This window comes from Cynocephalus volans, chromosome 2 (assembly GCF_027409185.1).
Source record: "Cynocephalus volans isolate mCynVol1 chromosome 2, mCynVol1.pri, whole genome shotgun sequence".
Lineage (NCBI taxonomy): Eukaryota > Metazoa > Chordata > Mammalia > Dermoptera > Cynocephalidae > Cynocephalus > Cynocephalus volans.
In genome coordinates, this window is record NC_084461.1 from 68,785,932 (window position 1) to 68,798,400 (window position 12,469).

A 12,469-nucleotide genomic window follows, 5' to 3' on the forward strand; every position below is an offset into this window, starting at 1 on the left:
TTAAAGAGGTCTCAGGTGTGTTTTTCATCTGTAGGTCATCCATTTCAATCTGAATTATAGTGCATGGGTAAAGTTAATGCTTTTGGTGAAATAAATAATGCCAATTCAATTCCCTTTTAACAGATTTCTGCATCAAAAAACTATAATTATTGCATGATTCTTGACAATATCAGTGAAGTGACCAAGGATTAAATGATAATTTACATACTTATCTTTAGATACATTGCTTTCATAAGAAGGTTTAATGTGGACAAGCTAACATGGGTATGTTTAATCTGGGCAAAGGAGACTCTACGTGCTTACGTGTTGTATTACTATCTTTCCATCTCAAATCACTTTAATCACCTATTTTACCAATGAAATGAAAAGCAGTCAAAGGAAAGAATTTTGTTTAATAGTTATCAGTTGTGCTTTAACATGAATCGTAGTGGGAGTGTTTTTTGAGCAAACTTCATAATACCATCCCCAACACATGCACACAGGCACACACACGTTTAGTATGCAAAATGGAAGTGTTTTTAATAGTGGCTCACCATTGTAGTTTTTCAGTATTTCTCTAGGTATGGTTCACAGACCCAGGGAGACTCTTAGAAATGCTTAAAATTGGGTATCACAATTTTTTAAGCAAATGCAGACTCCTGCTCCTCCTGGCAAATAAGAAACTTATTCCACCAAGAGGGGAAAACATAAACAAAAGATTAATCTACTTTCTGGAGATATGTGGCAACTTCCCACCCCCCATATTGGCCTTCTCCTGTCCACACCACACACTCACGGGCTACTTGTATCAATTAGTGTTTTCATGGAAAGAGAATTATAGAACATAAAACAAAAAAGAGCAAACCAGTGCCAAAAAACTATAATGCATTCCAAAGTCAAGTAGCTATAATAATGGCACTGCTTCTAATTAACAGTGATAATCAAGAAATGAAAATTGCAATTATTTCCCCTGGGAAAACGATCAGTACTATATACTATATGAAGATGAAAATCACAAGGACTGAGAAGGTAAAAATGTACAGTCTGTATCTTATTTCTGTTGGAGGGAGCAGGGAGTGGGAGGGGCATAAGAAAGCCGTGGAAGACTAAACAGGACTTCACAACATTAAGGATTGTGGAGAATGTCCCCTGCCAAGGGACCAATTCTGAATGCTTTTCTGCACATTTCCAGAATGATGCAATGAAGAAAAGGTGTAGGCAGATGTGGGTCTTCCTCATGTCCCAAACTGAACTTATTTTCATTTGCTGTCTTTTAGAACTACAAAAAGAGTGTTAAATGAATGGCCCTATGAAATGCAATGGAGTTCAATTATCTTAGAGACATAAAAACAGAAATGGAAGAAGTTTTCACTATTTTATCCCTGGAGGGAAAGGGGTGTGTTGGGCACTTTCCACGGCTTGGGGAGCAGAATTGATTGGTTAAACTTTTGGCAATAGAGAAATCTTAACCTCAGATTCCTAGCTGTAAAATTCCTATTCACAAGCAACTGAGTGCAAACCAGAACATTTTGAAAAGAGTGTTAAGATTCACCCATCAAACATGTCGTATGTTACCAGATCAACAGTACCCCAAAGTCTTTATTCCCATGGGCAACATTACTGTAAGAAAGACAGCTGGTTAAGAATCACACATACCTTAGAAAGAATTTGACATGTATTTTCAATTGTAGTGAATTAGGTAGAATGCAAAACAGAGTAACAAGAATTAATGTTTTCACATACTACTTATTTTTGCATTTACATGTATACTTCATATGTTTAATGTAGGCAAGAATTACCGATATTATTATTGTGAGGTGAAATATGTAAAAATAATCCTAGAACAGACAGTATATATCAAGACCAACACAAATGCACTGATGGAGATGGAAAACATGAGGAAAAAAAGATTAAGTGGTTTTATTACAAAAAAAAGGATAAGGCTTAAATGATGTAAAACCTAAACAAAAATAGTATATAGATATACTATCCTCCATTCAGTGTATGAGAAAATTACTAGTAAAGTATCCTTATATTCCGGTTTTCTTGAATATAATTTTCTCCTCAAAAATAATTTTTCAACTATTTCAGGAAATTTTAAACCCTGAAATAGTTTTTTAAAATCTGGGTTCTAAGAAAGGAAAAAAAAAAAAAAAAAACCCCAACGAAACTTATGATGAATTGATTGCTATATCTTGAAAAAAAAATTGATGACCAAATAGGTTAGAAATAATGGGACCCATGATGTCATTCATATTCTAATATTACCCCAAAATAAGGGCAAGTAAAATCAGGCTCATGATTCTTTATGATAAGAAACAATACCTTCTCAGAAGGCAAATAAAAGAAATTCAAGATTAGTAACAATGGAGAAAAGAGTCAACATAATATTTAAAAATTCTAGCATTATAAGATTAAGCTTAATAATCAAAGGACTGTCAATTTTTGTACAATTGTCATACAAAGTGAAAGTTAAAACTATTCTTGGTAAATTCAGGTATCTGTACAAAGTATCATCTTCAGGTTACCTTGGCCTGAGGTAAAGACCTTTCGGTCTGAATTTATCATGAAAGGTCTCTGCAGCTTGAGTGTGTGAGGCTGCTTTCAAGTGTACAGTCCTAGGTTCCTGAACACTGTGTGTGATTAACTGTGATTAGTTTCTTTATAGTTTAAATTTGCAACGTAAGTTTAATTCATCTTCTTTTTTTCTGCTCAACAGTTCTGCCTAGCATCCCTTTTGTACACAGGCAAAATCTTTATTTTCAGAAGGAATAAATCATTACAGATTCGAGAGAAATAAGTCATCTGGGACCAGGAACTAGCAAATATACTGCCAAATTTTCACTTTAGAGGTCATAAACCTAAAGGAAAGAGAAGATTCTTCTTACCTGAGATTAAACAATGCTTTTCAAATTCTCTAGAGTTTGAGTTGATGTCTATCAATGGTTATCTGTATCACAATTTTAACACAAAGAATCACCAAGTTATCTTTTAAGAGTCTAAAATTAAAGTCTTCATACTTTTCTGTTATGATTTTGGTAAAATTAAAGTCTTCATACTTTTCTGTTATGATTTTGGTGTATATATGTATATAACTAAACACAAAACCCCAAAAGATCCAGAAAGTGCCATAGAGCTAGGTGCTTTTCATAAGGAAAGTGAATTTTCTTTTTTTTAAAACATTTACTTAGTATTTCCTGAACAGTCAGTTACACAATTAGATTTAAACTGCTAAAGTCAATGGCCACACGAAGCAAAGTTACTATGGAAAATTTGTTTCTGAATAAAATCCCTATATCCCAGATACAGAGCAGGTACTCTACTGCCAGTGAGTAGATATGTACAGAAGTGACTGATACCAGACAATTGTGGTGCTGGCAAGCAAGATACCTGAACAGAAAAGCAGCACTCCAGAGGCCCTCAGATGTGTGGCAATAACTCTTTTCTCCCTTCCTTGTGCTAAAAGTCTCAATCATTTCAATGTATCTGCTTGCACTGTCCATGTGGATATGTTCACAAAAAGTCTGAATAAAAATCAGATACCATTTCACATTGGCAGGTTATTAAAAATTTACTTTTAACACTCCTGTTGAAAAGTAAAAAATTCAAGCAAATGGTTTTGTTATCACTCTGGGCTTTATCTTGTTAAAGATAAAACATGTTGCTAAAAAATATGACAGTCCCTGTCACTTTATTGCTATGGTCTAAGTAATTTGGACTAATTAATGATTCCTGTATCATCTAAGACAAACAAATCAAGAACTCCACTTGTTGCAGTTATTGCAGAAATATAGTGTGAGGCCCCAGATGAGCTTTTGTTGATTTGAAGTGTTTTTCTCAAATAAAAAGTACAAAATTACTTTTCACTGAAGGTAACTGAGAAATTGTTTGATTTGACACAAAGATGACACACTTTCTTCCGTTTTTGAGAGAGTACACTTTGTGATTCACAGGATAACTTGCATCAGACGCAATTTAATGAAAGCTCTCAAATAAGCAATTTTATTCCTATCCATGATTGCAGACATTTACAAAACCATAACATCTGAGTTCACCTTAAAAAATAACTTATATAAAGCAGTGATATACACAGCACAAAATAGTTCAGGAAGGGGACAGGAGCAACTTTTAATAATTAAAATGTAAACGTGAAAAAAAGGATGGAATAAAAGTCCCTACTTATTTCTACTTAAGATGTCATGTGATAATATTTTACAATGTCCTGTGGGTCAGTGTATGTATGTGTATATGTCCATATAGTATACACATATACAATACATTCTCTTTCCCACACATATACATACACAGATAATTATTTGCAGTTCAGTTTAGGGCAATTCTAAAATGCCGCTCCGTACAGTTGCTTGAATCGCGTTTGGACCCGCTTTCTTCACAAAGTAGGGGAGAGAGCAGGAAATAAAAAGGTTGGTTTGGTGTGACTGAGATTCCTTTGTTTAACTGTACACTGTGATGAATAATTTTCTTCCGTAGTAGTTCTGTGAAGGGCTGACTCACTGTGGTTTTCATGAGACTTGGTAATGGATCACACACTCATTGTCATGCTAGGGGAGTACTAGAAGGAAAGAAGAATCCATATTTTAACAATTCTTTTACAGACACCAAGGTTTTTCTTGTTACAATAGAAATGGTGTATTTTAGTTTCTTACAATCTTTTATACTCAAGCTTTTTATCTCACACACATAAGAAACTATACAAAGAGTGAACTTATATAGATTTAACATAGTACTGAAATTTAATTTAATTTAATTTTATTTTTGGCAGCTGGCTGCTTCTGGGATCTGAAACCCTGACCTTGGTGCTTGCTGTTATAACACCACGGTCTGAGCAATTGAGCTAACTGGCCAGCCTTAGTCCTGAAATTTTTAATATTTCTCCTAGAAAGCATTCTTTGATTCTCTCCATGGACCTAGGACACTGATAATTACCCAGTCCCTCAGCCTTCTCCTTTCAGCCAGATTTATGTTTTTTGGGCGCTTGTAACAATTTGAGTAAATTCAGCCCCAAACTGAATCATAATGAAATAAGTATAAGGATGAGTTTTTGCTACCTACCAGCTGTGTAAATTGGAGAAGTTGCCTACTCTCTCTAGACTTTAGTTTCCTCACCTGTAAAATGGATTTAATAATAGTATCTATCTTAAAGGGGTTTTTGGAGGATTGAATATAAAATCCTTAAAACCATGTATTTATCGAATACATAAAAAGTGCTCAGTAAATGTCAGGTTAATAGTGTAGAAAAACAAAATAAAACAAAAACAAATCCCAGCTGGCACCAAGAAGTTCTCATGAAAGCATTAAGAATCTGATTTATACATTAGCATTTAAGCCTCTTGTCCCTAACCTGTGACTCCAATCTCAATCCACAATCATTTTTGAGTGGGAGTGAGAGCATTGTTGGTACATGCTTACTTGTCAGTTTGATGAGGCTGACAAATGATAAAAGGTGAGGCTTTTAGAAATTTGGAAAAAGTGGTCTCAAAAATGATTTGGAGAGGAGTAAAGAACAATTATTTTAATAATTATGCCAATTTACCCTCATATTCTTGGGGAATAGGCTGTGACAGAAAAGTTCCAGAGTGGCACTGTCCAACAGAACTTTCTCCAGTGATGGACCTCTTCCACAATTTGTGCTATTCAACATAGAAGTCACTAGCCACATGTGGCTACTAAGCACAAGAGATGTGGCCAGTGCAACCAAGGAACTAAATCTTTCATGTTATTTAATTTTAATTTTAGCTAGTGGCCACTATTTTGGACAGCACAATTCTAGACTGTCAGAGCTGTGGGAGAAGCATCCACTCCTTAGTGGTAATGGTCTTTAAATGAAGACAGTTTCTAAATTAAAATATAAATGCAGACCCTTAAATATTTTAAATATTGTATTGGGAAACCTGTGAGAACTAGGACAAAAGGAGATTCCTTTCAACATGCTAATAATGATGATTGTGCTTTGTGGAAAGAGGTGGATAAAAGTCAAAGAGACTGGTCCCAGGCTGCAGGAGGCTTAACAAGGAATGGTGAGGAGCATGAACTTTATGGAGAGGTAGCAGAAAGAGAACAGAATGAAGTGAATTCCAGACAAGCCGAGATAGACTGCAGAAGCCAGGAAAGAGATGTGTGCTGGAGTAAGGATGGATTACAGTGAGAAAGAAGGATTCCCCAGGGAAGAGTACAGGGTAACAATGGCTCAGGGGACAGACATCTGGACTAAAAGTCATTAGGGCTCAAACCAAAAAAGCACTTTGTTCCCAAATAAAGGAAGATGATCTGTCGTGGAAAAAAGGTCACTGGACCACAGGGGAGGATTATTAATTCTTTAAACACAGGTCACGTTAAGGAGAATCTACTTTTATTAACTACTTAATAGCCTAAAGTTTCATTTTAGTACTGGACAGCTAAGTTACCTACTTGAACTGACTCTGTATGTTGGATTATCGTGAGTATAGGGTGTGAATGGGTCGAATGTGTCCTCCCAAAGTTAATGTGTTAAGAGGGTGGAAGATCTGATTATGGCATTAGAAAGGTGGGGCCTATAAGAGGTGATCAGATCATGGGGACTATGCTCTCATGAATGGATTAATCCATTCATGGAGTAATGAGATATCATGAGTTTGGACTGACGGCTTTGTAAGGAGAGGATGAGAGAGCTCTTGCAATTCTTTTGCCATATGACACCCTGTGTCACTGTATAGTCACCACCAATGTGCCAGAATGGGAACAAATCCCCATTTCATCACAAGATACCATGCAAAGTCTCACATTATAAATAATGACAGCAAGCTTCAATTAACTATTAACAGCCTTTGACTAAACAGAATTTTATTTTGGTACTGTACTTGACTTTTAGAGGCAAGAATAAACAAACAAAAAAAATGGACACCAAAGTTTTATTAGGAGTAGAAAAATTCAGAAATATGGCAAAATGGGAAGAGAAAATTTCATCTATGCTTTCTACATCTAGTTATTTACAATAAGAATCAGTGACTCAATCAGTGCTGTCCAATAGAACTTTTTGTGATAATAGAAATGTTCTATTCTGTCCTGTTCAGTACAAAAGCTACCAGTCGCACATGGCTACTGGGCTCTTGAAATGTAGCTAGTGCAACTTAGAAACTAAAAATCTAGGTGTATTTAATTTTACATAATTTAAATTTAAATAGCACAGGTAGATAATCGATCGTTATTTTAAAACAAAGATTTTACTGAGTTTACTGTGCTAACAACATAAAACAGTAAAAGCTACTATGTCATTTCAAAAGGACTTCATAGAAAATATTTGAAAAAAAGTTTCTGGGTAAGTCACAGACCATCTCATTTAATGCACATCTTGAATAGTCAAGATCTTTAAAATTCTTGAATCCTTTTTCATAAGTATTACTCCATTCATTTGTGTATCATGTAACAGTAGGGAATATTGTTAAAAATATACAATAGCCTTAATTGTAATATACCTTGTTAAAAGTATGTATATATGTAAGCATGTACATATGCACATACTCTGTTATAAGGCATTTTTATTGGTTGCTACCATCTCTTAACACTAGCAATTTTAAACATTTTTAACCTGTGATATTTCAAATGTCTTAAGCAAATCTTGCAAGAAATTGTTAATTTGTTACTGATTCATTGGGAAACTAAGAGAGTTAGTTTGCCTAGGGAAGAAACTGAGTGAAAAAACATGGTACAATAACAGAGAAAATAATGGCTAGATTTAGTCAGAAAGGATCAGTTCCATCCCATACCACTCAGAAAAACCAGCAAGAATTTAATCAAGTTTAATTTTTAAGTAGTACAAATAACTGTAAAATGATGCACTAACTGTATTTGGTTCAGTAATATAGGTTGTATTTAGGTCTGAGTATCTATATAAGCAGTGTGCTATTTGCACTCCTTAGGCTATAAACTCCTCATATTCAGTATTGAAACTGCTTCAACTAAATGACAAAATTTCTAGGAAAACTCACAGAATGTCCAAGCAAAAAGGAATTTTCCTATTGATTGCTATTCTTCAAAGTGGTAGAGAAGTGGCTTACACTTTCCCAGAAGTAAAGGAAGCGTAGTTGTTAAATGGGGCATCATATTTAGAGACATAAAATATTCATGGTGTACTGTACTGAGACCACACTTCAATGTTTCTATTGTACTGCTGCAACAGTATGCCGTGACATATTGTAATGTTTGTGCCAAAATGCTGTGATATCAGATTCCCTGTTTCAAAACTATTCTGTGATGCTGGTTCCCTTCAATCAGATGGTAAAGTAGCTCTTACAAAACTGTTAACAGAATTACTGTTTGGATTAGCAAGAAAACTAAAACCTAAAGATAATATTTTAAACATATACCAACTTATTTTACCTTTATATGTAAAATATATTTGGGGATGGCATGCGTTGATATAAACTTGTGATTTTTCCCGCAAGTACCATATAATTCATCAGAGATATCCATTAAATCTTTGAACAATGTGTATAAATTCCTGTTTATATACTTGAAGAACACTTTAGATCTCAGTACAGTTCTATGTCTAAGCATCTTAAAGAACAGTTTTGTAACTCTGAGCTAAACTAAATTGAGATAAATTTAGTGTTTCTGTGACTACGTAAAAAAATTGGGGCTGATGTGATTTTACAATAGCAGAAAATGACAAAGGGGAGTAAAGGCAATGAGAGATGATCTACCACACTGTTTGTAACTCCTATTTGATACCATGATTTTAATGTTAATCAATTAATTATAGTCCAGGGCCATGGGGAAAATATTTTGCTAAATTAATTCAGAAAATAAAAACAACTGCTTTCTTTACTTGAGAAACGTGAAAAGCTCTTTTTTGAACTAAGCCTTTTTGTACTCTGTACTTTCAAAACCAAACATTTTACAGAGTTTGAGCACTAGGGGGCATCTTTGTTACTTGAAATAAAGGGTCTTGTTTGTGATTTAAAAAAAAGCTAAATAGTGAAACACTTTTACACTTTTTGATTTACATTTTGCTCTCAAGCATGTTGGCACTGCAAGGTTTATGACTTTGGGTTGGGCATTTTTGTTTCTGTATTAATTAAATGAAGTAGCATGTGTGAAGTGACTGGGATAGTATCTGGTACATAATAAGCACTCAACAGATGTTCACTCCCTTACCAGGCCTCCTCCTGTGGTTTAACTTCAAGATAAAAATGAACAAATCCTCATAAGGCAGGCTGCTCAAAAATATGCACTTTTCAGAGTTATGTGCATTAAAAAATAATTTTTTTTTTTTACTTTTTAATGAATTTCACATTTTCACTTATTGGAAAATATTCCTTTTTGAATTCATTAAATAGTTCTGCTTTTCCTTGATTACAGTAAAGCTAACTTACTGGAGATATCGAGCTTATTTACTTCTTTAAAGCTTTAACATTTGTCAGCACTCAATCTCTTTATCTTTCTCTCTCCTCTCATTGCTTGATCTTAAAAAAAGATCTAAACAGAAGTGTGTGGAAATATGATACAGAAAGCCATAGATAACAGTGGCATCATTCATAACAAGTTAGCTCTCCTCACTAGACAGCCAAAAAAAAAAAAAAAAAAAAAAAGGAGTGGCCAGTGGGGACCTGCTTCTAAGGTTGTACTACTCTCCAGGATGGTGGTGCAGTTTCTCAGTTCACCATCCAATTATTTTCCCTTTTATGACTTTTCTGGTGGGGACAGGAGAGAGGAAGAGAGGGGAAAGCAGGGAGCTTTTGTTTTCTGCTACCAGCAGGATGGCATTGAACCTTCTTCTTGGGTTCAAGGGCAGTCAGGCTGGGTCAGGAGTCTGGTAGGAGAAGCCCCGCTCCAGCTGCTCTCTTTAGAATTCTAAACACACATATTCACAAAAGGGTCTGTCTGCTGTTTTGCATGTGCTCAGTCCAGTTGGAATTAAAGGGTGAGAATGCTGCTTATCCTGTGCAGAGAAGTTCTTCAAGTCCTGTTATATCTGATTCTTTGCTCCCCATAAAGAGCTTTCTGATGCCAATTCTGAATTGGTACCTTTCTGACTGTTAAACAAGGCAGCAGTCACCAATGACAAATCTGGGAAGGAGAGGGGAGAGTTCCTCTTGTTCCTGCTCATAAAATTAAAGTCATACGGAACCTTTTTGAAAAAGTTTTTCCCAGCCCCAAATTAATCATTTCTTTTTACTTTAAAACACCTGGATTATATCTATTACAGTACCTATTAATCTGACATATGTTTTAGCTAGCTAGGGAAGCATCTGTTTTTCCTATTGGATTGCATTTTTTGAGTGTAGGTATGTGTTATATTTATCTCAGAATACCTTGTCTTTAATCTAGTGCTTTGAATATAGTAGGCTCAATAAATGTTGAACTGAATTGAATTATCATATACCTCACGGAATCATACCATTTTATTGCTGGAAGAACTAGCAGAAAAGAAAATAAATGCCTCTGGGCCGGCCCCATGAAGCACTCGGGAGAGTGCAGCACTTGGGAGCACAGCGGTGCTCCCGCCGCAGGTTTGGATCCTATATAGGGATGGCTGGTGCGCACACTGGCTGAGCGTGGTGCAAGCGACACCAAGCCAAGGGTTGCGATCCCCTTACCGGTTACAAAAAGACAAAAAAAAAAAAAAAAAAGGAAAATAAATGCCTCTAATTTAATAAAGTGCACATGGGAAAATTAACTAATTTGTCCATAGTGAAGCTAGTGAAAGAACAAGGATCTAAAAAATAATTCCCATAATTCTAAGCATTATGACTTAAACTATGTAGTTCCTCATATTTTTCCTATTTCCTCATAACTGACAGGGTAAGCTTTTGACTTTCTATATGAATTTTTTATATACCTTTTTTGTCCTTACTAATCTGATATATCCTGCAAATAAAACAAACTAAAGATTAGCATAATTTTATTTCTACTTTTAACCAAAATAAAATCTAAAAACGGGGGAAGTCTTGTCCCATGCAGAGACCCTAGGTCAGCAATAAAATGAGTTCAAAGCTTCAAATGAAGAGTTTCAAAATTATTTCTTGCTCAATTGAGGATTACTGAGGTAAACTCATAAGCATCTTTCTCAGAATACAGAATTAATTTTAGATTTAGAACTCTTTTTGAAATTAAATATGAAATTCTTTTCATCCCTTTTGCAACTGAGAAGTCATCCATTTAATCAATGAAACAAAAATATAATAGGGATGGAGAGAAGCATGTGGTTTGTTTTTCTAGAAGGAAAGCACCTGAAGAAATTCTGCAGCTCACATTAAGATACTTCACATTAATATTTTTGAGTTTGAAAAAAAATAATATGAGAAGATCTGATCATATCATATCTGATAAACTATCAAAGGAATCTTGTCAGTCTGCAGCTTTCTGATCTCAGGAACTTTGGTTCCAGTTAGAGATCCCACACTATTCATGAGGGAGCTAATTGACAACTATAGGTCTCCACCATCATCTCAGGTGTGCTGGCTGAATTCTAGCTCAGTTGTACACACTGGGAGAATGACTGGCAGTCTGTTCATTTTGGGAGCTAGCAGAGTCAAAACAGCACTCTACAGAAGTCATTATTGGCAGCCTGTGAGAAATCAATTCAAAATCCACTTCTGAAGGGCTTAGAAAAATAATATTATTTTATTCAAATTATAGACAGAGCAAAAGTTACTACAAGTGTGCACTGCTTTAACTTGAAAATTAAAAAAATTTAGAATGCAAAAAAGTTTGAATAGGTTTGGAACAATTTTTGAGGACAGAAGAAGGGACAATAACTTACTAATTAAGAAAGGATATGGAAGAATACTTGCAGGATAAAATCAGAGACCAGAGAGTCTAAGAGAGTTAAAAGTGGTAGCCAGAAGAAATGGTGTGTGGTGTACTGTGTATGCATTTTTTGCATATGTATAACATTCATATATGACATCATAGCTTAGGTAAGAGAAAAACTTTCCAGATTGAGTTTTCTGTGTGGATTTTTTTTTACTTCTTGGTATTGACCTAGGGTTTCATTTTGGGAAGCAGCCACTCTGTGCAAAAGTAGATATGCTATTAGCCACTGCTTCAAATTCTGATGGTATCACCTCTAGTAAAGGTTGAGCTAGGCAAAGTGATTCTGTCTGTAGCTTGGTAGATCCTCCATAATAAATATCAATGATGGCAATACATGCGTGGGGGCACAGATTCTACAAAAGAAACTTGCTTAGATTTTGATATCTTGTATGCTATATTCCAATTTGGTGGTTCTTAGCAGAGAATGTACACAATATCACAAACCAAGCTTTTTCACATTCAAGTATGCCAAACCCCACTTCTGGAAATTCTGATTCACTAAGTCTAGGGAGGGTTCTGGGAAACTGTATTTTAAAAAACTCCATAGGTGTTTCTAATGTGAAATAATAGTTAAAAAATAATTGCATTATGTAATAACTCCTTGAGAAAAACTATTGTATTGTCTTTTTGGTCTCTCTTGTGCTTAGCATATTGCCTTGGCACTTGTTAAGTTCTT

General features: G+C 35.0%; 1 protein-coding gene across 2 annotated transcripts in view; it reads right to left on the bottom strand.

Annotated features, from left to right (window-relative positions):
* Positions 1-3,083: 3,083 nt before the first annotated feature.
* Positions 3,084-12,469, bottom strand: part of SSBP2 (single stranded DNA binding protein 2) — a 317,496-nt gene continuing 308,110 nt past the window's right edge. For both annotated transcript variants that reach the window (XM_063084982.1, XM_063084986.1), the window contains exon 17: positions 3,084-4,552. In XM_063084982.1, coding sequence (XP_062941052.1) covers positions 4,523-4,552 — 30 coding nt within the window. In that variant the 3' untranslated portion in view covers positions 3,084-4,522. The remainder of the gene's footprint in view (positions 4,553-12,469) is intronic.